Source organism: Vigna angularis, chromosome 1, assembly GCF_016808095.1.
Source record: "Vigna angularis cultivar LongXiaoDou No.4 chromosome 1, ASM1680809v1, whole genome shotgun sequence".
NCBI classification, from domain to species: domain Eukaryota; kingdom Viridiplantae; phylum Streptophyta; class Magnoliopsida; order Fabales; family Fabaceae; genus Vigna; species Vigna angularis.
In genome coordinates this window covers 2,726,912-2,753,941 of record NC_068970.1, presented here as the reverse complement: position 1 = coordinate 2,753,941, position 27,030 = coordinate 2,726,912, and the positions used below count along the sequence as shown (strand labels likewise).

At 28.4% G+C, this 27,030-nt stretch overlaps 5 protein-coding genes across 5 annotated transcripts; all 5 read left to right on the top strand.

The window, feature by feature from the left end:
- Positions 1-3,888: 3,888 nt before the first annotated feature.
- On the top strand, positions 3,889-4,856 carry LOC108319938 (pathogenesis-related protein 2). The gene is made up of 2 exons (XM_017551258.2): positions 3,889-4,322; positions 4,399-4,856. The coding sequence occupies exons 1-2, from the start codon at positions 3,965-3,967 to the stop codon at positions 4,683-4,685; spliced, it is 645 nt and encodes a 214-aa protein (XP_017406747.2). The 5' UTR covers positions 3,889-3,964; the 3' UTR covers positions 4,686-4,856.
- A 4,366-nt stretch (positions 4,857-9,222) lies between these two features.
- LOC108319927 (pathogenesis-related protein 2) lies at positions 9,223-10,155 on the top strand. The gene is made up of 2 exons (XM_017551248.2): positions 9,223-9,546; positions 9,638-10,155. Exons 1-2 carry the CDS (start codon positions 9,366-9,368, stop codon positions 9,922-9,924), a joined length of 468 nt encoding a protein of 155 aa, XP_017406737.1. The 5' UTR covers positions 9,223-9,365; the 3' UTR covers positions 9,925-10,155.
- A 6,652-nt stretch (positions 10,156-16,807) lies between these two features.
- On the top strand, positions 16,808-17,620 carry LOC108341837 (major strawberry allergen Fra a 1.06). Its single transcript, XM_017579494.2, has 2 exons — positions 16,808-17,039; positions 17,112-17,620. The coding sequence occupies exons 1-2, from the start codon at positions 16,856-16,858 to the stop codon at positions 17,399-17,401; spliced, it is 474 nt and encodes a 157-aa protein (XP_017434983.1). The 5' UTR covers positions 16,808-16,855; the 3' UTR covers positions 17,402-17,620.
- Positions 17,621-24,361: 6,741 nt separating this feature from the next.
- Positions 24,362-25,420, top strand: LOC108345880 (pathogenesis-related protein STH-2). Its single transcript, XM_017584718.2, has 2 exons — positions 24,362-24,738; positions 24,832-25,420. The coding sequence occupies exons 1-2, from the start codon at positions 24,555-24,557 to the stop codon at positions 25,128-25,130; spliced, it is 483 nt and encodes a 160-aa protein (XP_017440207.1). The 5' UTR covers positions 24,362-24,554; the 3' UTR covers positions 25,131-25,420.
- Positions 25,421-25,570: 150 nt separating this feature from the next.
- On the top strand, positions 25,571-26,991 carry LOC108345874 (uncharacterized). Its single transcript, XM_017584704.2, has 3 exons — positions 25,571-25,962; positions 26,069-26,153; positions 26,241-26,991. Exons 1-3 carry the CDS (start codon positions 25,942-25,944, stop codon positions 26,954-26,956), a joined length of 822 nt encoding a protein of 273 aa, XP_017440193.1. The 5' UTR covers positions 25,571-25,941; the 3' UTR covers positions 26,957-26,991.
- Positions 26,992-27,030: the final 39 nt, after the last annotated feature.

The following is a 27,030-nucleotide window of genomic DNA, read 5'->3' as shown; positions in this document are numbered from 1 at the left end:
CTACTCCTCACCACATGGATCAATCCTCTCTACTTAAGAATGAAAGACCATTGGAGCGTCAGGAAAACCCCCAAGACTGAGCTACCATGCAATCATTCTACACACCACCAGGGCACCACCATGAATCTTCTCCTTGAAGATCATGAAATTACGTCCAATGACATAGGGCACCACCATGTAACCTCCCTTTGAGGTCCATGGAATTACGTCCATAACATAGGGCACCACCATGTGACCTTCCTTTGAGATCCATGGAATTACGTCCATCAACCATACTCTTACACTTACGCCAATCACAACTTTGTTTCATACATACTTCCAAACTATAATTCACATACAATACAACATACCTTCAATCATGTAGCAAAATCAAGCCACCCAAATCAGTTATATAGACATACATACATCTTGGCGGTCAAACAACTCAAACAGATGAGGAAAAATGTGAAACTCACTGCACCAGGTCGCACAGCGCACCAAGGTGCAAGGCAAGATAGCAAAAATTCGCACAGCGCACCACCCTTGGTGCGCTGAGCGAATTTTCCTAACGGGGGGAGTGTTTTTCAGCTAAAATTCGCATAGCGCACCAAGTTTGTGCATTATGCTAAACTAAAATTCTAATACACATTATCATTCCCTAAACCCTCGCATAGCGTCCCTAATTCGCTATTCAAATTAATTTGGCTAATTTTCCAGGCTAGCAACAGTCGCAAAGCGACTACATTCGCTACGCGACTTATCAAAAAGAGAGCAACCCTCTATTATAATTCGCATCGCGCACAGAGTCGCTATGCGAATGCCCTGACAGAGAGCACCTCACCAGGGTGACTCGCTGAGCGAAAGGCTTCGCTCTGCGAATCTGCAAAATCAGCAGAATGAAATTCTGCAGATTTGCACAACTCTACCACTCCAAACTCATTCTAACCATTTTGGTGAACTTCTAACACCCCCAACTCGAAGTATATATTGAATTAAACATGTCTAACTGATTCTAACCGTTCCTAACATCTTTTTAAAGTGTTTATGCGTTGATTTATACTTGAAAACTGAAAATCTCTCAACCTAGGGGCCCAAATATAATTCTACCACCTTGAGTCTGATATGACCATTTTAGGGGTCCAATTAGGTCCCAATTGACTTGATTAAGCCACCTAAACTGACCAGAATGATCTGTAATGTCCAATTCTCAATTTAACCACCTCAGTTCCTCTAATAAGACCCTAAACACCCTAATTCACTTAAGTGTTGTTCTAATCACCTATTTAGCAGACTTCACTTCATCCAGCCATTCAATATCAGTCTCAAACCTTATCCATACCAATTCATACGTACAATTCCACAGATTCACTATTAGACAAGCATTTGAGCAATCGAGTTCACATACAACATTTTCAATTCCAGTACAAACAACACCCATACATAACAATCCATACATACGTTATTTCCCCACATCAAACAACAATTTATCTCATGCACACCCTAATCTACAGAACAGAAAGCAAGATCCAGTTCCCCTTACCTTGAAGTTGAGCAGCACAACCCACTAGAACGCTCTAACAGTACCTCACAACAAGGACCTAAACAGTGCCCTACAACCACCAAAAATGTGATGGAAATCGCTCTTAGAGTTGGGATGGACAGAGAAAACAAAAGGACAAGCTACCAGCTGCATGCAACCAGTAAAGTGGCATGCCCTAGGTTTCAAAAACAGTGGAGGAGAAGGGAAAACGACTTACCAGTCGGAATGAAGAAAACGTTCGGTAGAAATGGAGCTCTCTACGTCGCGGATGCTTGGGCAACACAAAAATCAAATTGCTACGGTTCTTTGAGCTGGAAATCTAGAGAGAAGGCAGAGATAGTTTAGGGAAGGAGAGTTTTAGAGAGAAGGAGAAATGAAGTTCAGGAAAGAAAATGGGTTCTGAAGAGCCCCTCCTAAGGTCAAGTTGGCCTTAGTCTGATGGGTCTGACTGCCCCACATAAGGCCCAAAGACCCTTTTATAAATTTACAGGCCCTTACATATATGGAAAAAGAATTTTCTAAAACATAATTTCTTTTATTATTTTGAATTTTCTAATTTCCTACTAACAAAATAAATCTTCCTTCCTCTCAACTAAATTCCAATATGTCCATTTCCTTCCTTTTTATTATATGTACATGCATAACAATATATATTATCAATATATTTTATCAATGTATATGTTAAAAATATTTATTTATAATAAATCTTATTTTGTAGCATTCTATTTTTAACCATATTATCACTAATAAAATAAGACATTATAAAATTAATAAAATAAAATAGATTTATCTCAATTTATAGATATAATATTAATATAGTTGTCTAATAGAACTAATCATAATAATAAATATATTTAAGACAATTAAGAATAATTACTAGACAACTAAGAAGAAAACTTCTGTTATATAGTGCACAACTTTCTCATTTCTATATAATGTGCGACTTAGACTCACACTTGGTGACACCACTCTCTACTCAAAACCTTAAGACAATGAATTAATGGGTCTTTCATCTTTATATAGTGCTCTCTACTTTCTCATTTCTATCCAATGTGGGACTTAGACTCACACTTGGATTCTCAACACAACTTACTCCTGATCTGTTCACACATATAAGGTGATCATTGTAAAAAAACAAACAAGAAATACAAAAAAAAATAACAAGGTAACCTAATGTGCAAAAGAGAAATCCTAAGTCAATTAAATCATATCAAATATAAGCTAAACATGAATTAAATACAATAAATCATATAGATACATATAAACAATTGTTAATATAGTTAATTATCTGGATACATGCCTTTGATATTGGGTCTCATTGTAGGCGTGCACTTGTTTATGCTCTAAAGAGTCATAAACATAGGGATTATCACTCTACCACTGAGTAAAATTAGTCTCTTCACACCTAGAACCAAAACAATCTAGTGGTTAGAACCTCTTCTCACTCTCTCTATATCATTCCTCTCTATATGAGTTGAATAATCGATAAAATATTTGCTTACCTCTTTATTAATCCCACAATGTCAATATAAGCTAACATCATCACCACAAAAAAATTTCTCCTTAAAATTCTATTAACACCATCATTATACTTGTCCAACACCATAATCATCATAAAAAATGATAATAAACAATACTATAAACATATATACAAATAATTTTGGAAATAATTTTTGTTTGGTTAATTTTAAAAAAATGGTTAAAATTTACAAAAAACTAATTACGCAAAAAAATGGTTAAATTTAAAAAACAAAAGGTAAAATTGGAAAAAAATATATAAACACCAAAAAGTTGAATTTGTTTATATAACAGTATAGAAACAAAGTAAATAATAGTTATATGATAATTAAATATAAAAATATTTATCAAAAACAAATACAAGCATCATCAAATCCCATCATATCATGCTTTTATGACATACAATTTAGGGTTAAATTGTTATTTTTGAAGAAAAATATTCATATCTATTTGCTGGTCGTTTAATATAGAAGTACAGGTAATATTAAATTATTATATTGAAATTTGACGAAAATAAATAATATTACTTTCTGGAACTGGTTAGGAAAACCCCAAACTCCAATTACTTCAAGAACGTCTGGAAGGCCGTCTATAAAGAATTCTCTAAATTTTTCATGGCGGCTAGTTTTAAAAATATACTACTTTAATATAAAATATAAAATATAAAATATGAAATTATCCATTCCCGCAAACAGAGCAAACAGAGCAAACAATCGCCATTGTTGAAATTGAGGTGTCTATGCAATTTACATTCTTTGAATTCCAAAGCTGGAAGATAGCAATACCTGACAAACACATAAAATAATAGTATTCAACATCAAATAAAAAGAGTGATAGTGGAAAAATTAAAAAGAATGATGCATGCTCATGTTTTAAAAAGATTGTTTATTCAGATAAAAAGAATGTTAATGTTCTTGGTATAAACAGATGAAGGCTCCAACTACCCTGTTTCAGTGTGTCAGCTTTATATTCACATTAACAAACACAGTAACACCAAAGCTTATCCTTATAAATAGAGGTCACTCCTCTGCCAAATACCCACAAACCAAACATCTTCTTCTCCTTTTATTCTCATATTCTTCAATCTCTTTCATACCATTAATAATGGCTGTTTTCACCTTCGAGGACCAAACCACTTCACCTGTAGCTCCTGCTACCCTTTACCAAGCTCTTGTGAAAGACGCCGACAACATCGTACCAAAGGCGGTTGATTCCTTCAAGAGTGTTGAAATCGTTGAGGGCAACGGTGGCCCCGGAACCATCAAGAAAATCTCTTTCCTTGAGGGTAAGATATACATCTTCACTTTTTTTCTGCATGTTTTCTCTATCTGCATTGTAACACTATCTTCACGCATGAACAGATGGGGAGACAAAGTTTGTGTTGCACAAAATAGAAACAATAGACGAGGCAAACTTGGGATACAGCTACAGCATTGTTGGAGGTGCTGCTTTGCCAGACACTGCAGAGAAGATCACAATCGACACTAAACTCAGTGACGGCCCCAACGGAGGGTCAATGGTAAAGCTGAGCATATCTTACCACAGCAAAGGAGATGCACCACCCAACGAAGATGAGCTCAAAGCTGGCAAAGCCAAGAGTGATGCTCTTTTCAAGGTCATCGAGGCTTACCTTTTGGCCAATGCTTGAATTATTACCAAAAGTCTTTGATTACATGTACCCGAGTTTCATTGTCTGTTTATCTTAGAATACCTGGCTTCCAACATCACACAGTGTTTCCTTTCTTATTTTTATTCTGTCCCCAATATCTCTGTATCTCGGTTCGTCAATAAATTATAATAAATCAGAGAAAATTTTAAACTTTTTTTTTACTGGGATTTTAATATGATTAGATTTTAGGTAAGATTTTATATTATTTGTATCATTTTATAAGTTTTTCTATGGCAACGAGAAGTTGATGGAGTCTTATAAAACTTATAAACAACTCTATCCCATTTTTCATTTGGTTTGACTTTAACCTTAATATCTTTAATTTGACTTTAAGTAACATATTGTTTGAATAATCATTAATAAGACATCTATTATTTGGACTCTCAATATTGTAAAATTTCTGCCTTACTATGAAATAAAATGAAAAGAGTTGGGCTAACTCATTTTCAATCCTACTTGTATGAATTGAATCAGATAATTTTTACAATTTGACAACTTATATTACTTTTATCTTTTTACAGATTAGAGAAGTCAAATCATAATATTTCAACATAATGATTTAACCTTTTTTTGTGTGGAGAACAAACATCACTGCTATCGATTTTCCTGTGTGGTAGAGAGAGGTTGTGTGTTGTTCTTGGTCTGTGTCCGTAGCATAACATCTAACCATGTTTTCTAATGTTGTTTTACCACTTACATTTTCCAAGTTTTGGGTGTTTTGTGATATCCATCTGCAAATCCATATATACATATTCGAAGCAAGGACAAAGCGCATCATCAAATTTTTTAAGTATGATATAGTTTAATGTACTCAAGAAGACAATCGAGGATATATATGATCACAAAAGATCACCACCAATCGTTCATTTGACTCTGATAAAACAATGACACTTTTTTTTCATTGCAGATGGTATAATTGGCTTGCTTCAGATGAAAGCAGGTCTTCTGTATTTTTTTTATTACAGCTAAGAGAGACTCACAACGTATTTTTACTTCTAAATCCACCACAAGATTGTATCAATTTTGGGAGAAATACAACAATTCGATTTAAATTCAGTTATCTATGTCAACATTATCATGACTGAAATAAAGAATAGAAGTAAAAATATGAAATGATAAGAACCAAAAAGCGCAAATATTTAAGAGATCGAAAGTAAATATAACTATATTTTAAGGATTAAAAACATTTTAATTTTCTTAAATTTTTAAATAATTTTACGCTATTTCTTACAAATTGTTTTCAAACTATTAAGAGTAAATGTATCATATTTAAAGTTTCAATTATTGCTTTGAATAGGCAAATGTTTTCATCCTCACTGTCAAGATTACAGACAAAGCACAACATTTCAGGTAACTATACATTTTCAAAATCAAATGTAAAATTTAATTTAAGTAGTATTATTTCAGCTTGTATGGTCACAAAATAGTCATTATAATGTCTTTCTTGTGGGTTCAGTGTTTATTGTACAAAATATAAAATATTTATAACAGATACTCTATGTAATATAATTTAATATTTGATTAAGATTTAAGTCCTTTATAAATTTCAGTATTTTTTATTAAATTTTGTGAAAATTGTAAGCATAAGTGGCTTTCGTCACTAGGCGGGTTTGAGTTTCATTGGGCGACTATTAAGGATTTTTCATTTAATTCATTTTACAATTCGATCCATTTTGGATAATAGTTACCATCAATAATTTAATTTTAAAACAAATTCAAAGGTTAAATATATTTTTGATTCTTTAAGTTTAAGTAAAATTTAAAATTAGTTTATCTTCGAAATTTAGATCAAATTTAATCCTTTCAATTTTAGAAATGTGAGAGTTTAGTTTTTAACCAAAATTTATTAACTTTATTTTAAGTTTTAATCGTGTTTCATGATAATATTTGAATTGTATACCTCATCTGATATATTTTTATTTTAATATTAATTAAAAAATATTTAAAACGTCAAATAAACCTAACAAAATTTAATTAAAATAACTAAATTCACATATTTTAAAATTGAGGACAGAATGGAATAAAGTTTCAAAAAAAAGAAAGTAATTTCAATTTTTATTTAAAAATTAAATAATAAAAAATATATTTAACCCTAAATTTAATTTCCTTAAAAATAACAAAATATCATAATCAATATATATAGATTTAAGTTAACTTCTCTGTTGGAAATGTCTTAAAATTTTATAAGTTTAATATTTATACATAAATATAAAAACTTTATACTTTTAAATAAATAAAAAATATTTTAAAAAAAATCATACAATCAACGTGACTTCGTTATAATTTAATGGTATAGTTAGAGAAAATAAGAGATGAATAAATAATTAAGAATTTAAATATAATTATAAGTCTCATCAATTATAAATAATAAAATTCAATAACATATAAAAAAGAAGATTCATAATTTAATTTTTTTTCAAATTTTATGTTAGAGGTACTTCAATCTCCTTTTTAAGTTTGGCCCTAGTATTATTTTGTAGTGAATGTCCTCCGTAAATCTTCCTTTGGAAAAACCCATATTCGTATTTGTATTCTCACTCAAATATTTATTAGATACTTTTTATAAAAAAATAAAATCAAAATAAATAAAACAATATGTTGTCTACTATTAAATTTGAAAAGCACACACAATTTACTTTCTTCTATGCTAAATAAAACAGAAAAAAAATTAATTACATAAATTTTAAAATAAAGTATCACATAAACTAAAGATCTTTTAGTTATTTACGGTCTGCTATTCCATACTTGATTTAAGAAATTATGTATTATAAAAAAAACTTAAATATTAAATATTTTAATTACTTTATTTAAATGAAATATTTATAAATAAATGAAAATTATATGTATTTCAATTTTTTAAAATTGTTAAAATACTTGTTAAAATTAACATTTTCGCGCGTTACTGTGAATTTCTTCTGCCACAGTTCATTATTAAAAAAAAGTTAACCGGTCTTTAATAAAATCTTTTAATCAATTTTTTTTTATAAATTATAAATTATTTTTTAAATAATCTCATCTTAAAAATTGTTAATAATTTAAAAAATAGTATGAAAAAAAAATGAACTTAAAAAAATAATAAATTTGGTTACTCGTAAATGTGTAAAAAACACCATTTATTCTATGTTTTCAAGAAGTCAAAAGTTCAAGCCTCAGACAGTGGAACTCTACTACTCAGTATTTCACATGACGTATTACTTGGGTGTTGTGAAAGGATAAATGTTTTCCGTCTAGAAAATAATTCTTCGATTACATATACATTGAATAAGAGTAAAACGATTAATAAGTAGACAAAATTAATATGGTGATGTTTGGTGATTTAAATATTAATAATACATTAATTGTAACTTATCTATTTTTACCTTAACTATATATTTATTAATTACAATTGAATTGTGAACAATTATATTTTATTTTAAAATTTGTCAATATTAAAATTAATTATTTTACTGATTAATCACTTTTGTTCGGTCTTGAGGATGATTGGCATGAATTCAATATTAACTTTAATTTTAAATTGGTTTTGATATTTAAATTAAGTAATCACATTTATTTTTAAATTGATCTTGAAAGTCATATGTTTTAATTATATTTTGTGTATATTAATTTTTTTATATAGATTAGAGTAACTTAATTATTTTTTAATATATTTTATATTGTTGATAAAAAGAATTATATTTTTAAGTTTTATTATGAAATTACTCAGTCGTTGGATTTTATGAATTTTTGTATGTTAGATATTGTTTTATGATTAAAATATAATATTTACATACTCAATATTACATATTTTTCAAATATCAATTAGCATCTCACGTACTTACTTAAGGACCTAATTAGTTATTTATTCTATTATTGTTCATAAATTTAATCTGTATGTATAGTTTAGAGATATTGTTTCAAGGTTCAAACCCACTTGTATATCAGCTAATAACTTGTTTATTTTTAAAATAATTAAATATAAAAACCAACAAATAAAAATAATTCTAAAGATTCCTTCGTATATAAGTAACAATTCATCCCTGCACATACAGAAAATAGTTGCCATTGTTGAACGTGACGTGTTTAGCGTTATCTTCTTTGAATTTTTGTTTCTTTAAGGAAGCTTCTTTGAATTTGAATGTTTCAAAATCGCAATATTTGACAGACATATAAAATTAATATTTAACATTAAAGAGCAAAACGATTGAAATGTTATTGTATAAAATACTCAAGTGAAAAAAAAAACTTCAAAAATTAAAATTAATGAAATAGATGAAAATTGAATATAGACTTACACACATGGGTTAAAACAAACATCACACGTAAATTCAAATATTATGTCTAGTTATTATCTCTTCAAAATAGAGACAGGGAAGTTGTGTGTGATTGAAACACTGAAATGAAAAGAAAATTTGCACAGAAAATAAATAAAAAAACTGGAAATAAAAACAGAAAAGTAGTCAAAGAAGAATTGAATATCTCTTAAAAAAGATTGTTTATTTTATTTACAGAGGGTAGTGTAAGAGTGAGTCAGCAACTTCATTCACACTATGGTATGGCAAATACATTCATACCACACCTTTGATTCCTTATAAATACATGACACTCCTCCTCTGCTAAACACCCACACACAACACAAAAACATCTTCTCTTTCAATTCTCAAACACCTTTAAGCTTCTATCATGGCTGTTTTCACATTCGACGACCAAGCCACTTCTCCCGTGGCTCCTGCCACCCTCTACAACGCTCTTACTAAAGACGCCGACACCATCATCCCAAAGGCTGTTGGTTCCTTCCAGAGTGTTGAAATTGTCGAGGGCAACGGTGGTCCCGGAACCATCAAGAAGATCTCTTTCGTTGAAGGTACCATTTTCTTTATATTTTCTGTATATGCATAGCTGTGAACTGTGAACTGTGAATGAATTAATGAATTAATTAATGAATGAATGAACAGATGGAGAGACAAAGTTTGTGTTGCACAAAATAGAAACAATAGACGAGGCAAACTTGGGATACAGCTACAGCATAGTTGGAGGTGTTGCTTTGCCAGACACTGCAGAGAAGATCACAATCGACACTAAAATCAGCGACGGTCCCGACGGAGGATCACTTATAAAGCTGAGCATATCTTACCACGGCAAAGGAGATGCACCACCCAACGAAGATGAGCTCAAAGCTGGCAAAGCCAAGAGTGATGCTCTTTTCAAGGCCGTTGAGGCTTACCTTTTGGCCAATCCCTGATTTACAAACTCATCCAATATCAATATCAGTCATAAGAAGCTTGCTTATATGATCATATCGAGAGTTTTCTTGGCTTGCATCAAGTTTCAGAGTGTTCTTAAGTTAAGTTGGCTTCCATTTTAAGGAGTGTTTTCTTTCTTGCTTCCCTTTGCTGCATAATTGTGAGAGCTCGTGGCTATCTTTGTATCTTTCTTCATCAATAAATGATAATAAAGGAAATCATTACTTTAACTTCTGTCGGTGCTGTGTTTACTGTAAGAGTTTATATAGAATTTAACCCAAGTGCTTTCTTTTGGGTAGACAAAAATAACTGCATTATTGCTACCTTGGGAATAAACCTTGTTTTTTATGAATGATTTGGATGGTGTTCCATCAGCGTAATGAGAGAAGTCAAATGATGAACAGCATCAAGACGTTTCATTTCCTAGTTAATAATAAGGAAGCTAGTTTAACTCAACTATCTGCAGCATTTTGGATGTAGACAGCAATCACTATGTTTAATTTTTTTTTTAAGAAATTAAAGGTATATTTAAATAAAATAATCAATTATTAACTATTTTACATATTCAGATTATTATTATATTTAGTATTTTACTTATAATTTATGTGAATGTATTATTATTTGTAATTAATGAAAAAGGTAAATTTAAGTATCTACTGCTAGATGGATATTTTATAATTGATATTTTTAGCTGAATTGCCTTAAAAATTATTTAAATAAAATTAACTTAATTATTTTTTTATAAATGTATTCAAGATACTGACAAATATTAAAGTTGTAATAAAAAATAGTGATAGAATTTTAGATACCTAACACGCATTATGACTTGTATATATTGAACTATCAACTTGAATACGACCCATATTATCATATACACGTCATCTTGTGAAGAGTTTTACAATGACACCCAACTATTAAAATAAGTCTAACTAGTTTGATTTTATCAAACTTTTTCATACAAACTTTCCAATGAGAAAAAAAAACACTTTTTCACAAATTAAAATTGGCCATGTACAAATCAAAATAAATTTTAAAAAATATATACATAAAATTAATTTTAAAAATTAATTTTATTTTTATAGACAAATTCATTTCAATATTTTTTTCTCTAAAAACGTTCATGAAAAACCTGGTCCAGATTTATATATACTATTCTATTATTTAATAAAATACTAAATAAAAAAAGTTATGAATATTAGATAGATGGTCATTTTTAAAGGGAGTTTAATTATTTTTTAAAGAAACAAATAAGAGATTCGTTAATGGAATTGTAAGACTAATTTATTTAAGTAGTTAATGACAAACAACATAAGTGAGAGATATTTATCTATTTAATAAAAGCATATTTATTTAATTTGATTGTAATTACATATCTAATTTGTAGAGTGCTTTATAAAGTTTATATTTATATATAGTATTATAAAAAAAAATTGACGTACTGACTTTTTCATAGGCTAGAATATTAGATGAGGACAAAAAGAAAATTATTGGAAAGAGGCATTATAAAATTTTTTAAAAAAAACACTATGACAAGAGACCGACTTTATGTTACTAATCATGATAAAGAAGTGAAATAATGAAAATTAATATGATATTCTATTTAAAAAAGAAGATAATTAAAGTAAATTGGACTTAAAAATAATTTGTAATTTAAAATGAATTAATTATCGTTTTAAAATATTGAAGACGGTCTCCCAACAACGACCTTCACCAACACTTGCTTGCATCTTAACTATTCTGCGCTTAATTTCTTAACTTATCTCTTCGTTGAAAAATCTGTCACTAGAACCTCTTTTTCAAATCTTTTATTCAATTTCGCCGGCGGCTTTTGAACATCAAGTTTTTTTGCTTTAAAACTTTAATTATTGTACCATATTACACTGATAGATCTCTAACTATTTCAAAATATTACTAATGTATCATTAGGAAGATGATTATACAACAATATCACAAAACTAACCTCTAATTAGTGTGATTATATGTACCCACATTAAAAAAATAAGCATGCGTCTTGAAAATATTCATCTTTTGAATACACTCTTCTTCTTTTTTTTTTACCATAAGTCATTAGTCAAAAAGTGTGAACTATTAATACAACTTATTTTCCATAGTTAAGTGTGACTAATAGTCTCAACTCACGAGATTTGACGGTGCATATAGACACCATCTACCATTCTCTATTTATATTTATGAGTCAAATCATAACTAAATAAAATATAGTTTAAATTTCTAATGAATAGTTTAAACTTTTTATTAACAATTATAAATACATTAAATGAAAACGATATAGTTGTCCTAGCCCATAATAATATGGATAAAAAAAATATAATAATATAATCCTTCCCTTATATGATATAAAAATGTTTTAGTCATAATGAGATATCAACTTCACCCAAAACTAAACTTTAATTACAATTCACATAGCACATCTAAAAGTGAAGTCCCATACCTGTATTATTTTCTCATCCGTCCTTATAAATTATATTCCTAATCATCCTAAATAATAACAAATTTTCAACAAATATTTTAGGGGTGTAAAATTTTTATATAAATACATAAAAAAGATGTAAAGATATCAAATATATAAAATATATTAAAATTTAAAAAAGAATTAAAATTATATATTAATTTATATAAATATAAGAAAGAAAAAAAAAAGGAGCCAATCCCTATATCAGTATTAAGAACCGCCTCTGATTCTAAACTCTGACATTTATTTATGCCTCCAAATAATAACAAAAGTATACTTAACGTAGGTATAACAAAACAGGGGTGATACTTTTTTAATTACTTGTGAAAATATCAAATTTTAATTCTAAACAATGATCAAATATAGTAGAAAGATAGTATAGAGAGAGAGAGAAAATATTTTTGATGCATGTGTTTATTACAACGCTGTTAAAATATGTGGTAATTATCGAGTCAAACCGATCCATCACGGATTTTGAAAAGAATGTAATTTTTATGCGGGTTAGTTTCCAATCTGGTTCATTTAGAAACCGATTCATTCGGATTAAACTCGTGTTGAGCCAGATTGATTCACCAATCAATTTAATTTAATTTAATTATTTATTATTTTGTGTTTCAATATTATTAGTTAACATTTTTTTATTATATTATAGATGAGGATAAAAACAAATTTTATAGATTTATCTATTCAAAACTCTGATATTATAAATGAACAAGTGATACAAAAATTATCAATATTAAAAACTTATTTGTTCACTTTTTTGTGTTTATTTTTTTTATTATGTTTGGATTGTATGATATTTTTTTATATTTTGAATTGTCTTGTCTTTGGAGTTTAACATCATTTTAAATTGAAATTTATTTAGATTTGAATTAAAAAATTTATAATTTTTTATTTAAAGAAAACTTATAATTAAGTGAACTAGTGAGTCAACCTGTTTAACCGATCAACCTGTGGTAGATCGAGCCAAATTCGAATTTTTTCAGCTCGCTAATAAGCTAGTCGAGTTGGATTAGCTTATTAAGTGACCAACCCGTTGAGCCGGGTCGAATCGGACTAAATTACCCGTTTTGACAGCTCTAATTTATTTTATATATATATATATATATATATATATATATCCTACATGTGTATTATCATAAAATGAATTTTTATATTGACAAAATACCAAAGTATTTTGTAAAAGAAATAAAATTGTAACGGTTGTGAAATTCTCTTTGAGTTTTCAGATGTGAAATAAGTTAATTAGTTTGATTTTTGGATATAGAGATTTCACACCAATTAAATATTAATCTTTCTAATTTATTAATATTATGAACATGATAAATTTATTTGGGTAAAATAGTAAATGTTTTCTTGAACCCTTTTTCTTAAATATATAAAAAAAAAAAACTTTTAAAAATGTACTTTTGCATTGGCCAACCCATAAAATTTTTGTGAGCATTTCCATATATATATTTTTCTGTAACTCATGTGAGTTATAGCCAAATTCTATGGATTGGATTAATCAAAGTCAAACTCTGTGAGTTGGACTAAACTGAGATACACATGTATCTTTACGCTACAAAAAATATATTTTTTATTAAAAGTTTATTTTTCATAAGACATACTAAGTAGACTTTAAGATTTTCATGAAAATTAATATTTTAACATTGCAATCACAAGCGTTTGATCAATTAACCTACATACAAAAAAAAATTAGAGCGATATAAAAATTACAAAAATAAAGAATTTAACTCAAAGTCCGACTAAACTGTATTTACATAAAATTTGTCAAACCAATTCAATTGAGTTTGATACCTAGTATGTACTCAAAGTTTGTATTCCATTCAAAAATCAATTATCAAATCGAAATAAATAATTATTTTATTGTGTTTAAATATAACATTATATGTGTTGAGTTAATTGACTAATATAAATAAATATATAGGTTTTTTATATTTTATTGAATTTTATTTAATAATATATTTATATTAACTAAAGCATGATGGTAACATTGTATTTTAATATTAATTGTTAGATTGTGTAATATATTTACAAATATGACATAAAATAAAACCACAGATGATAACAAATATAAAAGATATACAATATGTTCTTTTCGTGGACAATTTCTTATTATAAAATATTTAGTATTTTATTATAAAATATTTAATATTTTTTATAAAAAAGATTTTTCATGATTTTACAGTAATAAAAATTAAAAAATTCTGTTCAAGCCAAATTATAAAACAGTTGTACAGTTTTAAGCTGTAAAAGTGTGGAGAGCATGCGCATACCATAAAAGAAAAATAAAAAAATAACCAAAATAAATAAATTCAGTGTACTGGTTTTAGTTAGCCCAATTAGGCCCGTGAATGGAAAAGTTAGTATATGTATTGACTATGAGAAACACAAGTACAACAAATAACTAAGTTTTTAAGTACGAGCTGCAGTAGCGTCAATCTGTAATTGATTATATTAAACTTTTAACCCAAAAAAAATAAAATTCTTCCATTAAATTCGTAATTAATATTTAACTAAAAAAACTACTCGATGATATTTAATTAAAGGAAAAAACTACTCGATGATATTTAATTAAAAAAAAAAACTACTCGATCGAGTCATGTCGGTTTGGACAAGCTTAGTATAATTGAGTTGGTCAAGATCAATGTTTAGTTAAGTCGATTAAGATCTAAATCAAGTCGAGTTAACTAAAATTCAAGTCAAGCTGAGTTGAATTAACTTCATGTCAAATAAAGTCCAATTAAGTGGAGTTGGGCCTAGGTGAGACCATAACGAATAAGGTAAAATTTATTTAAATCAAGATTGGTCCATATTAGATAGAGACATTTGATAAGAGGGTCATGTCAAACTAAGTTAGATCAATTTCACATGAAGTCCAATAAAGTTTATCCATACCAAGTTGACCTAAACTACAAAGATAAAAATATGATTTTTATAAAAAAAATAATTAAATTCTTACATTTTAGATGATGAAATTTTAATTTTAAATTTTAAGTAATCCAAATACTTTAATAAAAATATGAAATTTTAATTTCTTTCAACATTACTTATCTAAACAACATACTTTATCGTAAACATTTCAAAGTTCTTTTACAGATATTTAAGGCATTTCAAAATCTCTAAAATGTCTTGTCCATTAAAATAGATTAAGACTCACACTAACATAAATCATTTGTTTGTCAAAAGCTAACGATGCAAGGTAGAAGTGAATATTATCATATCGGTATGAAGTTCTAAAGGTAAGATGGGGAAGGAGAAGAGGACACTACTATGGTCAAAATGTCTAAAGTTTATTTGATTTTTGTGAGTATCAAAGTTAAAACAAAATATCACAATCCTGAGCTGTGTTTAGAATAAAGGAAATTTTCTTTGGAAATATTATAAGGATTGTGGGGTGGTTAAGAAAGCATGAGAATTTAATACCCTTGTATATATCGATGTAAATTTGTACAATAGTTTTACACAGAGTCGTCAAAATGGGTCAACCCGCGGACTAACTTGGCCCACCACGGGTTCGAGCCGGGTTGAGTTTGAAAATATTGTATTTTTTTATGCGAGTCAGATTTCAACCCGGCTCATGCGGATTGAACCCGTGGTGGGTTGAGTTGGCCCACCAACCACCTACCTAATTTTATTTTATTAAAATTTAATTTTAATTTTATAAAAAAATATTTATTATTTTTTTTTGCTTGAAAAAATTATTTAAATTCTTTATTTTTAAAATTAATTAAACACCCATGTTGGGAGTAAAATTTGTTTAAATTTAAATTATAGAAAGTTTGTAAAAAAAATTTATTTAAAACAAATTTATAATTAAGTGAGCCAATGAGCCAACCCGTTTATCCATAAACTAATAGTGGGTCAAGACGGGTTCGAATTTTTCTGACTTGCTAATAAATGAGCTGAGTTTTTTCACTAAATGACTAACTTGTGGTGGGCTGGATCGATTCAGATCGAATGACTCGTTTTCACTGCGTAAAAAAGTTTTGTATACCTATTGTTGTATACTATATTTCAAATTTGCTAACAAAAGAATATTAAATTTGTCATGTGGAAGATTTATTCCTTCCAATTTGTAATAATGATCCGTGTTAGTGTGTTACCCGATGAATTCTTGTCTCCTAGCTTTGACTTTTGGATTTAACTTTTTATAAATATTTTAATAAATTCTATATAAATAAAATATTTTGTAAATTCAATTTAATTCATACATAAATTAAAATCGTTTGAAAAAAAAATCTCTAAATTAACTTATCCATAAAATAATTATATTTATAAAAAAAAATATTTGAAGTATTCTAGAAACACTCAGTTGACAAAACTGTTGTGGGAGGAAGTTGACAGTAACCCGAAGCGCCTATAAATTAAGGCCATACCATAATCCATAAACTCACACACACACACACACTCAGTTGATCTATCTCATCGTTTCTTTCTACTTTGATCAGAAAATTATGGGTGTTTTCACTTCCGAAAGCGAACTCGTTTCTCCAGTCTCCGCTGCAAAATTGTTCAAAGCCATTGTCGTAGATGCCGCCAACGTCTTCCCAAAAGCATTACCAAACTTCATTAAGAGCGCAGAAACCATAGAAGGAGATGGAGGACCAGGAACCATTAAGAAGCTCACTCTTGCTGAAGGTAAACATCAATTACTTATATGTAATATAATATAATTCATTTCATGTTTATGTATGTGAAATGTGGAGACAGGTTTAGGGTTTGTGAAGCACCAGGTAGATGCAATAGACACAGAAAACTATGTGTACAACTACAGTGTGATCGAAGGAAGTGCATTGTCAGATACATTGGAGAAGATATCTTATGAGTACAAATTAGTGGGAACCGATGATGGAGGATCGATTGTGAAGTGCATGAGCAAATACTATACGAAAGGTGATGAGAAACTCGCTGAAGAATTTGTCAAGGCTGGTAAGGAGAGATCTGCGGCATTCACTAAGGCTATTCAGGATTTCATTCTGGCTAATCCTCATTACAATTAATTAACCCATCTCCATGTTATCGATATGCTACAATTCTCTCTCTGTTTCTTCATCCTGTTGTGTTGCTTTAAGTTTCAATAATTAACGTTTGATCTTGCTTTGAGATTGTTCCCAAAGTGGTCATGATCATTATATCGGTACTATTTGTTTTACCCTTTTGTTAGGAGCGTCTCTGGCTTCAACTATAATATGAATGCATTATTATTACTTTATGGCTTACTTGAAATGGAATCAGAGGTTGAATCTACCATAACAGAAATGTTTATGTTTAATGTTCAATAGTTATTCAAACGTAAGAACATATATGTGGAGAAAATATATATATAACTTACGACAAAATAGCAAGAGTTGAAGCCTGAAATCACGAGATGCAAACCCTACGAGGATTTTTATATTGTGATCTGATAATTATTTTTTAAGATTTTTTAATTTAATTTATTTGCCAAGTTATTAAATATTTAGGCTAATATCTTTTAAACCATACACTCACAAGCACTGTTTAATCAGACATCAGTTTGGACAATTTAAGAAATTGATGGACCAATCGTAGAATACTTTTAGAAAAATAATATATTTATGAGAAAAAAATACAAATATACGCAGCTTATCGATTTATCAATGTTGTTCAAAATAAATTTATTATTTTTCACTTGTAATTTAACAGTGAGGAACGAGGATGGTTGAGTATTTTCTTTTATATTGATAATCACGTTCTCTCTTTCTTATTCGTTAGAAGAAGAAAAATATTCTTGGTAAACCATTAAGAGTTGACACCATCAATAGTGGATACTCAATTACAAGAGTCCAAAATTTGATTAAAAGGACAATTGTGTACACGAAAATATATCCAATTATAAAACAACGGAACAAATAAAAATCTTAATTCAACTAGAATTTAATCACTAAATAGTAAACTAGTATTTTTTTTATGGGTTTAAAAAATTAATTTTGAATACTATACCTTAGTGTGATCTACTTTTAGAAAGAAAAAAAACATTTAAGCTTAAAAATATGTACCAACAATGGTTTGTACAATAGGTAGATTTTTTCAAATAAAAATAGTAAAATTTATTCATAAAGTTATAACATTACATCAATAATTTTATCCGATTACTAGAAAGACAATTAAGTTTTCAATTCAATGGCTTGCAATTTTAACATATATCGTTCACAAAAATACCATAATACAGTTGTAATAATTATGAATTAAAAAATATTTCAAAACATATAGACTTGACGGCGTCAACTCTTTAATGGCGGACCAAGAAAAAAAAATTCACTAGGAAAATAAGATTATTACGACTTAGGAGAATTAATAGTCATGCTCGTTTCAACTGTTAAAAATAGATTTGTATTGACGGATTGCAAAAAATCTTCTATGTCTACATCATTACTAATGTATATTCACTTAATTGTATTTCTTGTATATATACGTATAAGATCCAATTATGTATAATTACTTAAATGTCTAACTATATAGTTTATTAAAAAATGTTTTGAATTCAAACTAAATTCATTATTAATATAGTCAAATACTGAGTTAATATGTTAATGGTTGATATTGCGTGTTTGTTATATATTTTAATAATATATATTTATATAAATTCAATTTGTTTACATATTTAATTTATATTTGTAAATTGATAATATATTTTTTAATTTTTTTAAGACGTATCCATAAATATATAAATATTAATTATTTTTATATTCAATATAATTTAGAAAGAGTAAAGTTTTTTTTTCAACACGACGGGTAAATGTTTCCATTCTCTTATTATGCTTAAACATATATACAATGACAAATTTTATTGAGAGTCAATATCTTTAAATTTAATTTTAAAATAAATAAAGTTAATGTATAATTGTTTGCTATTATAATTTTTTTATTACGTTAATATATAATATTAAATCATTCAATTTTTATATTTTTATTTTTAATTTTCATAATTTTTTGTTTAGGTTTTTACCCGTGTGTTATTTTTAGATAAAATAAGACAATAATATATGAATACGTTAGTTTGTTAAAAAAGAAATAAAGAAAGCAACTATATATTTTAGAACAAAAGAAGTATGATTATCAATTTTTTCTAAAATTAAAAAAAAAAAACAATTACTCCTAACACATAGGTTACTATTTTCACTCTAACTCTGCATTCTTATACATATCAATTTGTATAAGATAAAATCATTGTATTTTTAGTCACCGTAATTTACATTTCTCTTTTCAGTTTTTTCTTTTTCCTTTCATGGTGGCAATCTCTAATCATCTTATTTCTTTTGAAATTTATCTCTTTTGTCATTTTCTTTTTATAGTTTTAATTTCTAAGTATTTTATTTTACCCAGTATTTTCAATTTTGGTTATTACTTACTCTCTCTTTGCAATTATTTTTTTATATATTTTTTATTTAATTTTATTTTTTTCTGCTAAAATTCATCATCAATTTCTTATTGTAAATTTCTTATTTTTTGTTTATGATTTTCAATTCATGTTAATTTTGTTTTAATTTTTTTTAAATTTTTGTTCTCGGTACTATATATATATATATATATATATATATATATATATATATATATATATATATATTTAAGATCTCAATATGTAGAATTGTCAATTTGACCCATAACCTATAAGTTAGTCCTAATTCATTCTGAAAAAAAAATCCTCATTAGAAAACCCTTAAGTGGGGGCCAAAAAAATTCTAACTCCCAAAGTCTCTTTTCAAGTGGATTAGAGTCAAGGTTAAGGTGGATTTAACCCTACCACAAAATTTTAATTAACTTTTAGAAACAATTTCATTCATATATATATATATATATATACATAAAATTATATATTTTATTAGATTGTTTAATATGTTGTAATTTTATTATATTTAAATCAATATTTTATATCGTATTTATTATTATGTTATTAAATAAAATATATAATAATATCTTATATTTTTTGAGTTTTCATATATTAAATAAAATATATATTTTTATATCATACTTTTATTTATTTATATATATATATATATAAATTTTCATGTATGAAATAACACTTCATATATATTTCTCATATATCACCATACGACCAGTTAAGTATTTAATGATTTTATTAATTGTTATTTTTTGTAAAGAAAAAACTGAGTTATCACTTCTAACATATTCTCTAATCAAAGGTAGTCTTTGTAAAAAAATTGTTCATGTTAAATAAATAAAATGACTTTTCCTTGCTTTAATTAGGTTCTAACTTCTTTAAAATCAAACAAACATTTTAAAAATATAAATGACTTGCTTAATTAATAAGTAATGAATTTCTTTTATATTGTGATAAATAATTAATTTTTTACATTTTATGTATTCTTTTTTATAACATTTTAATAGTTTTTTAATTTCTTTTAATTCTACAAGAAGACAATCAACATGATTAGAATTTTAAGCCTGAGGATAGAAGTTTCGTGTTAAACATAATATAAAAACATCAATAAAATTATATTTTAAAATTTTCAGTTATAGATAATATTTTATTATATTATTTTTTTATTCACTTTTTTTTCTTCTATATATGATGATAAAACATATACTTTGAAAGTGAACCAATCAACATAAAAAATAATTAAAATATATATATATATATGATTAAAAAAATTAAAAGAGTAGAAAAGTGATAAACTAATAAACTACATGTGAACAATTGAATTAATAACAACTAGCATAGAAAATACATATAATCTTTAAGTATTTAAGTATTCATTCTAATAGTAATAAATTAGTGAATGTTAAGAAATGATACATCACAAACCACTTAATATTATAAATAATTTATTATTAATTTTGATAAAAATTCATTAGAAAGTAAGAAATTACTTACTCAAATATGTTTATGAGAAATATTATATATATATATATATATATATATGAAAAATATACATAAAGTTTTTGTACAACAAAATTAAACAACTGTCTTATATACTTAAAAAATATATTTAGTTCAAAAGGAAAATTAAATTTCAACATCCTATATTCTTGTGTAATTTTCCTATATAAGCAAGGAATTAAGTTTATGGAAATTTCGTATAAAGTTTATTTAGTCTAATTAAAATATTTGTATATAGTTATTTAACAAATTAAATGTATTTAGATTTGCAATAAATTAAGAGTTAATTACATTTTTTTCTTCTATTCAAAATGAACATTTTTTCTAGAAAAAAGACCCATGGGTTGACCCTGGCGTATAGGACTTTTGTAGATATTTTTGGTTCTGTGAACTTTTTTTATGAGAAGTTTTTTTGGTTCTGTGAGTTTTTCTTACTCCAACCTATGTGAGTCATGATCAAACTGTAAAGGACTCAAATTGATGGGTCTATCAATATGTATACTTAAGAACATCTTTCTCATTCTGTGTCATATATTGATGTCATCTTAGATAACACCACATTATGTCAACAAGAACATTTCAACTAAAACTAAAGAGGATTAGTCATAATTAGCATAATTAAGACATGACATAGATTGGTATAAAATTAAACAAACTAAGAAAGATAATTATCTATGTAGTCTAGTCCAACCAAATAAAACACCATATATATATATATATATATATATATATATATATATATATATATATATATATATATATATATATATATATATATATATGTTTCGGTAGGGATTTTGTGAGACCGAGACACTAACCTTTGACTTGTGTGCTCCACTTGTATGCTTCCAGTTTAGACTGATCAGTCCTTTTCAGTACCGGTCGCTCGGTGAACTTCAGTCTTGACCGCTCGGTCACCCTCGTGGCAAACGGGGGGAGGTACCTGCAAAATCTGACCAGACATAAGTAGGGCATAGTGGAGTGTGAGTTGAATATGTGTTTACCTCAAACCTAAACCTATTTATAGAGTTTAGAAAAATCTGACCAATTAATTTATCTTTTAATGGTCATTAATGCAAACCTTAACTGTTTAACGGTAGTCGTTACCACATTTATTTGTGTATTAACTCTATTCAACAATTGTCGGGTTCAAACGACTTAGAAGCTTTTTAAGGCCGAACGGCTGAGAGACTTGTCAGACCGAACGACTGAAAGACTTTTTTCCTGCATGCTGACCGTTCAGTTCTTTAGGATCGTATCTCATCCTAACCGATCGATAGGCTATGAGCTCATAGTAACAAAATATATTTATATATATATATATATATATATATATATATATATATATATATATATATAAAACAGTTCACGAGTTAATTGTTTATTTACTCGTTATCAGCATTTTTTATCATTTGACAAGTACATTGTCTTTTACAAACACACATCATTTGACCAACCTTAAGACCGACATATATCTCACATTAGAGGCTGAATAGTGAATAAAAAGAATTTTTTGTGAAGTAAACCTGATTTGGATAATGTAAGAACACAATCATATATCTAAGCATACGAATATTAAACAAATTTCATCTAAGATAATAAAAGTCTTAAATAATAATAAAAGTATCAATAAATTTTATATTTTTCTAGTTATAAAAAATTAATATGTTGTATTAACCCAAATTTAAAAATTGAGTATTTTGATATAATGTAGTTGATGGATGTAATTTTAATTAATATATAGAACGTTTTCTGTTTCAATAAAAAAAATTGTTAGTTTAAATAAAAAATAATTTATGACATTTATTTATTCATAAACTTTGAATTGGTAACAATAAAAAAAAAATCAACCCATTATCATATAAAAAACTGTCTTTGGATGTCACCAGTTTTTTTTTAGAATGATAAATACTTGTTGTTCTCTGCAGATAAGGCAAATAATGGCAGTGTATTCTGACTTTTCCGAGTCTTTTGTACGAATCCAATTTGTTCAAGTCTAAATGTTGGCAAATGACCTGATATATATGTGTGTGTACTTGCATGGAAGTTCTTATGAAAGCCTTTAAATAAGAAAATTATCATTCAACATTTAGAAACCCATCCATCAATTTTTTTATTGAATAAGATCCGTTGATCAATGTTAAATACCAAATACATGTTAAGGATTAAATTACATTTTTAGTTAAATTCATTATTTAAATTTATTAGCTTAATATGATTAAGATTTTATTTAATTATTAAAATAACGACTATAGTGTTAATATGTGTTATGAAAGTATGGAAGTAAAATCTAAAGTGATGAGTATGTATAGGACACTCCTTTCAATAATTAAAGAAATCTTTAATCTAAACTTGGTCAAAGTAAAATAAAAAAAATAGTTAAAAATAGGTCAAATTCAAACAACAAGCACTCATGTTTTCAGTCTTAATTGTTATGCTTTAAAATGGTCCATAACTGTTTTGAATGCTGCTTCAATTGTCATATTAACGGTCCTTCAAACAACCATACTCACACCCATTTAAAAATTATTTAAATCAACTTTATATTCCCTTTATATAGTTAAAGATTTTTTTTAACAAAATACTTTTACATGTAATTAAAATTAAATTATAATTTAAGATAGGCTTTATTTTATATGACATGCTTATTTAAATTTTTTTAATTATTTTATATGACATGCTTATTTAACTTTTTTTAACTAAAGTTTAAAATAAAAAAGAACATAATATTTAAAACTCTCACTAATGTAAACAATAAATCACAAAGTATATATATCCAAAAGAAAATAATGCTACGTCAACAAAATAAGTGAAAAATGGTATAATACTTTACATTGGTAAACTTAATTATAGTTATAGTTTGGGTTAAAAGACATTTTAACATCTACAGTTCTCAGCATACTCGGATAGGTAAGAAACCAACATCATCGACATTCATATGAACGCAATATGTTGGCAAATGGCCTGATCCTTCAACTAGCCACCGATGTGGGACCATAAGTTTGAATATTATATGATACAGAAAAAAAAAACATGCGGCAGCCACTATCATTTTAAGTCATCAAATAAGAAAATTCTCATTCTTAACTACCAATGTAATATCCATTTTATTATTTTTAAGTCTAAGTTCCAAACATATCCAATTCAATCAAAGGCCTCGTTTCCACGAAACTCATTTCATATAGGTGTTGTTGGACCTATAAAATACAAGTCCTTCTCTCTGGATCTAACATCTACCATCTATCATTCAGAAATTTGATTCCCTGAGATTTCTGCAATCTACAAAATTCAACATGGGAATCACAACCTACACACAGGAATATTCCTCCACTGTTGCCCCATCACGCATGTTCAAGGCCTTGATCGTAGACTCCAAGAATTTGCTTCCAAAGCTCTTACCTCAGTTTGTAAAAGATGTGAATGTAATCCAAGGTGATGGAGAAGCTGGAAGCATTGAACAAGTAAACTTCAATGAAGGTTGGCAACCAAATTAACATAGACACTCTAAACTGAAAGAGGATTACTTCTCTATGTTTTTTAATTAACCTTTTATGCATTTGTTTTATGCAGCTAGCCCCTTCAAATATCTGAAACACAGGATTGATGTGCTTGATAAGGAAAACTTGGTTTGCAAATACACTATGATTGAAGGGGATCCTTTAGGTGACAGACTTGAGTCTATAGGTTATGAGGTAAAGTTTGAGGCCACTAGTGATGGAGGTTGCCTCTGCAAAATGACTAGCAATTACAATACCATTGGAGAGTTTGATGTTAAAGAGGAAGAACTAAAGGAAGGAAGGGAGAGCACCATTGCAATTTACAAAGTTGTGGAGTCATACCTGCTGGAGAATCCACAAGTATATGCATAATTATTTATTTGTTAGTTTATTTATTGTTTCATGTTTCATAAGATATACAAATTTATTCAAATTTTTAGTAACAGTGTGCAACTATATAGGGATGTTTAGAATGGTTGCAAAGACTTGAATTCCTTAATAAGCTCCTGCTGTATTAATAGCCAAAAGGGGCAGTGGATGGCAAATATACTTGTACTTTGGTAGTAACAGAGGTGAAGAGCGTTTTGTTTTTCACCTTTACATGAATTCCGATGTACTTAATACTTGAACAAATAAGAAATAATTCATTTCTGTTGAGAAAACATATGTTTGGATGGTTGTAAACGGGAATCCAAATACTCACGAAGAGTGTGAATCAAAATCATATGATGCTGTAATGGTATTAACATCAAGAATTTCGATTTATATATGATAAGTTCGCACTGACCACGTAAGTCACCTTTTTGGCATTCACGTAATCAAACAAAAATATGACTATTCAAGGCATGCTGGTTAAGGTTTGAGACCGTGTTGGTATTCAGATATGTCCCAAAACTCACACATCTATCTTCCGCGTCACGCAATTAAAGATAACAGTGAGATTGGGCATCACAGTTTACAAATGTCCACTGAAGAACCTCTGAATTCTTTCCCGAATCATCACCCCTCTTCCGTGGATCAATCAAACAAAATGATTCCTTGCATTTCCCGCTTCCCTTGCCTTTAGCATATTCCTTGCCCGTGCAAGGCATGTATAAACAGATTCCATGCACAGGTTCTCCATCCGTTATCCACTTCCTTAAATCATAAACGCATCCCATTCTTTCTCTAATTTTACAGCTCCATGGCTCGGGAGGAGTCACAGGTAATACCCAAGAATGTAATATTTGGTTTTATATTTTTTTCATTTTCGGTAAATTTAAACAAATGGCAAGCACTATCTCCAAGAGTGGCTAATCCGTCAAATGCAGGCACCTCGCGTCACACAGATACAGGTCAGGGTGGACTGCAAGGGTTGCGTGCAGAAGATCAAGAAGGCACTAAATGGCATTCATGGTAGGTATTTATATATATGTACGCGATTTCCCTTTCATATGACGCACTTACACCATCAATTTATTTGGTGATCTTCTCCCTTTGCAGGTATACGTGATCTTCATGTTGACTTAAATCGACAAAAGCTCACAATTGTTGGGTGGGCAGATCCAGAACAAGTTGTGAAAGCAATTAAGAAGACAAAGAAGAATGCCACAATTTGCTCTAGTTTTGAACTAACGCCTTCGTCTAAACCAACAGAACCAAAACCAAAAGGAAATGCACCAGCCCCTAATGCAGCGCAACCACTGCCACAAGCTCCACCACCTCAAGCAAGCCACCCATCAGAATTACCACCACAAGCTCCACCACCTCAAGCAAGCCACCCATTAGAATTACCACCACGGCAACCACCACCTGAAGCAACACCATCATCATCCATACCTACACCAACACAGCACAACGCAGCCTGGAAGTGGCAGAATAACACAAGAACAGATCTAGAACAGGTTCATGTGACACACCATCATTCGTCTAACTACGCAAACAGATTCAGTTCTGGCCACAACCATGCCGAGCACCGGCACCGATACGATAATGGCCCTGTATTTCTGCAAGAGCCATCTCCGTCAATGTATGTGACACATAGCTATAATACACACATGCCTTCGTCATACGTCACGGAATACGAATACGTTAGATCACCATCAATGCACACACATTACAATTGCATAGAACACTACAGTGGAGATTACCAAAACGGCAATGTAAACATCGCTTCAATGTTCAGCGATGATAATCCGAATGCCTGTTGCATTGTGTAGTCATAAATTAGAATGTTAAGAGATGATTACGAAAACTAAAGAGAGTCTCTTGTGCTTTCATATGTCTTGATAAG

Coding starts and splice junctions, on each gene's coding strand:
- LOC108345880 (XM_017584718.2), top strand. CDS start 24,555: ATGGGAATCACAACCTACACACAGGAATATTCCTCCACTGTTGCCCCA. Junction 24,739..24,831: donor ACAAGTAAACTTCAATGAAG/GTTGGCAACCAA, acceptor TGTTTTATGCAG/CTAGCCCCTTCAAATATCTG.
- LOC108345874 (XM_017584704.2), top strand. CDS start 25,942: ATGGCTCGGGAGGAGTCACAG. Junction 25,963..26,068: donor TGGCTCGGGAGGAGTCACAG/GTAATACCCAAG, acceptor CGTCAAATGCAG/GCACCTCGCGTCACACAGAT. Junction 26,154..26,240: donor GGCACTAAATGGCATTCATG/GTAGGTATTTAT, acceptor CTCCCTTTGCAG/GTATACGTGATCTTCATGTT.
- LOC108319927 (XM_017551248.2), top strand. CDS start 9,366: ATGGCTGTTTTCACATTCGACGACCAAGCCACTTCTCCCGTGGCTCCT. Junction 9,547..9,637: donor GAAGATCTCTTTCGTTGAAG/GTACCATTTTCT, acceptor ATGAATGAACAG/ATGGAGAGACAAAGTTTGTG.
- LOC108341837 (XM_017579494.2), top strand. CDS start 16,856: ATGGGTGTTTTCACTTCCGAAAGCGAACTCGTTTCTCCAGTCTCCGCT. Junction 17,040..17,111: donor GAAGCTCACTCTTGCTGAAG/GTAAACATCAAT, acceptor ATGTGGAGACAG/GTTTAGGGTTTGTGAAGCAC.
- LOC108319938 (XM_017551258.2), top strand. CDS start 3,965: ATGAAGGCTCCAACTACCCTGTTTCAGTGTGTCAGCTTTATATTCACA. Junction 4,323..4,398: donor GAAAATCTCTTTCCTTGAGG/GTAAGATATACA, acceptor ACGCATGAACAG/ATGGGGAGACAAAGTTTGTG.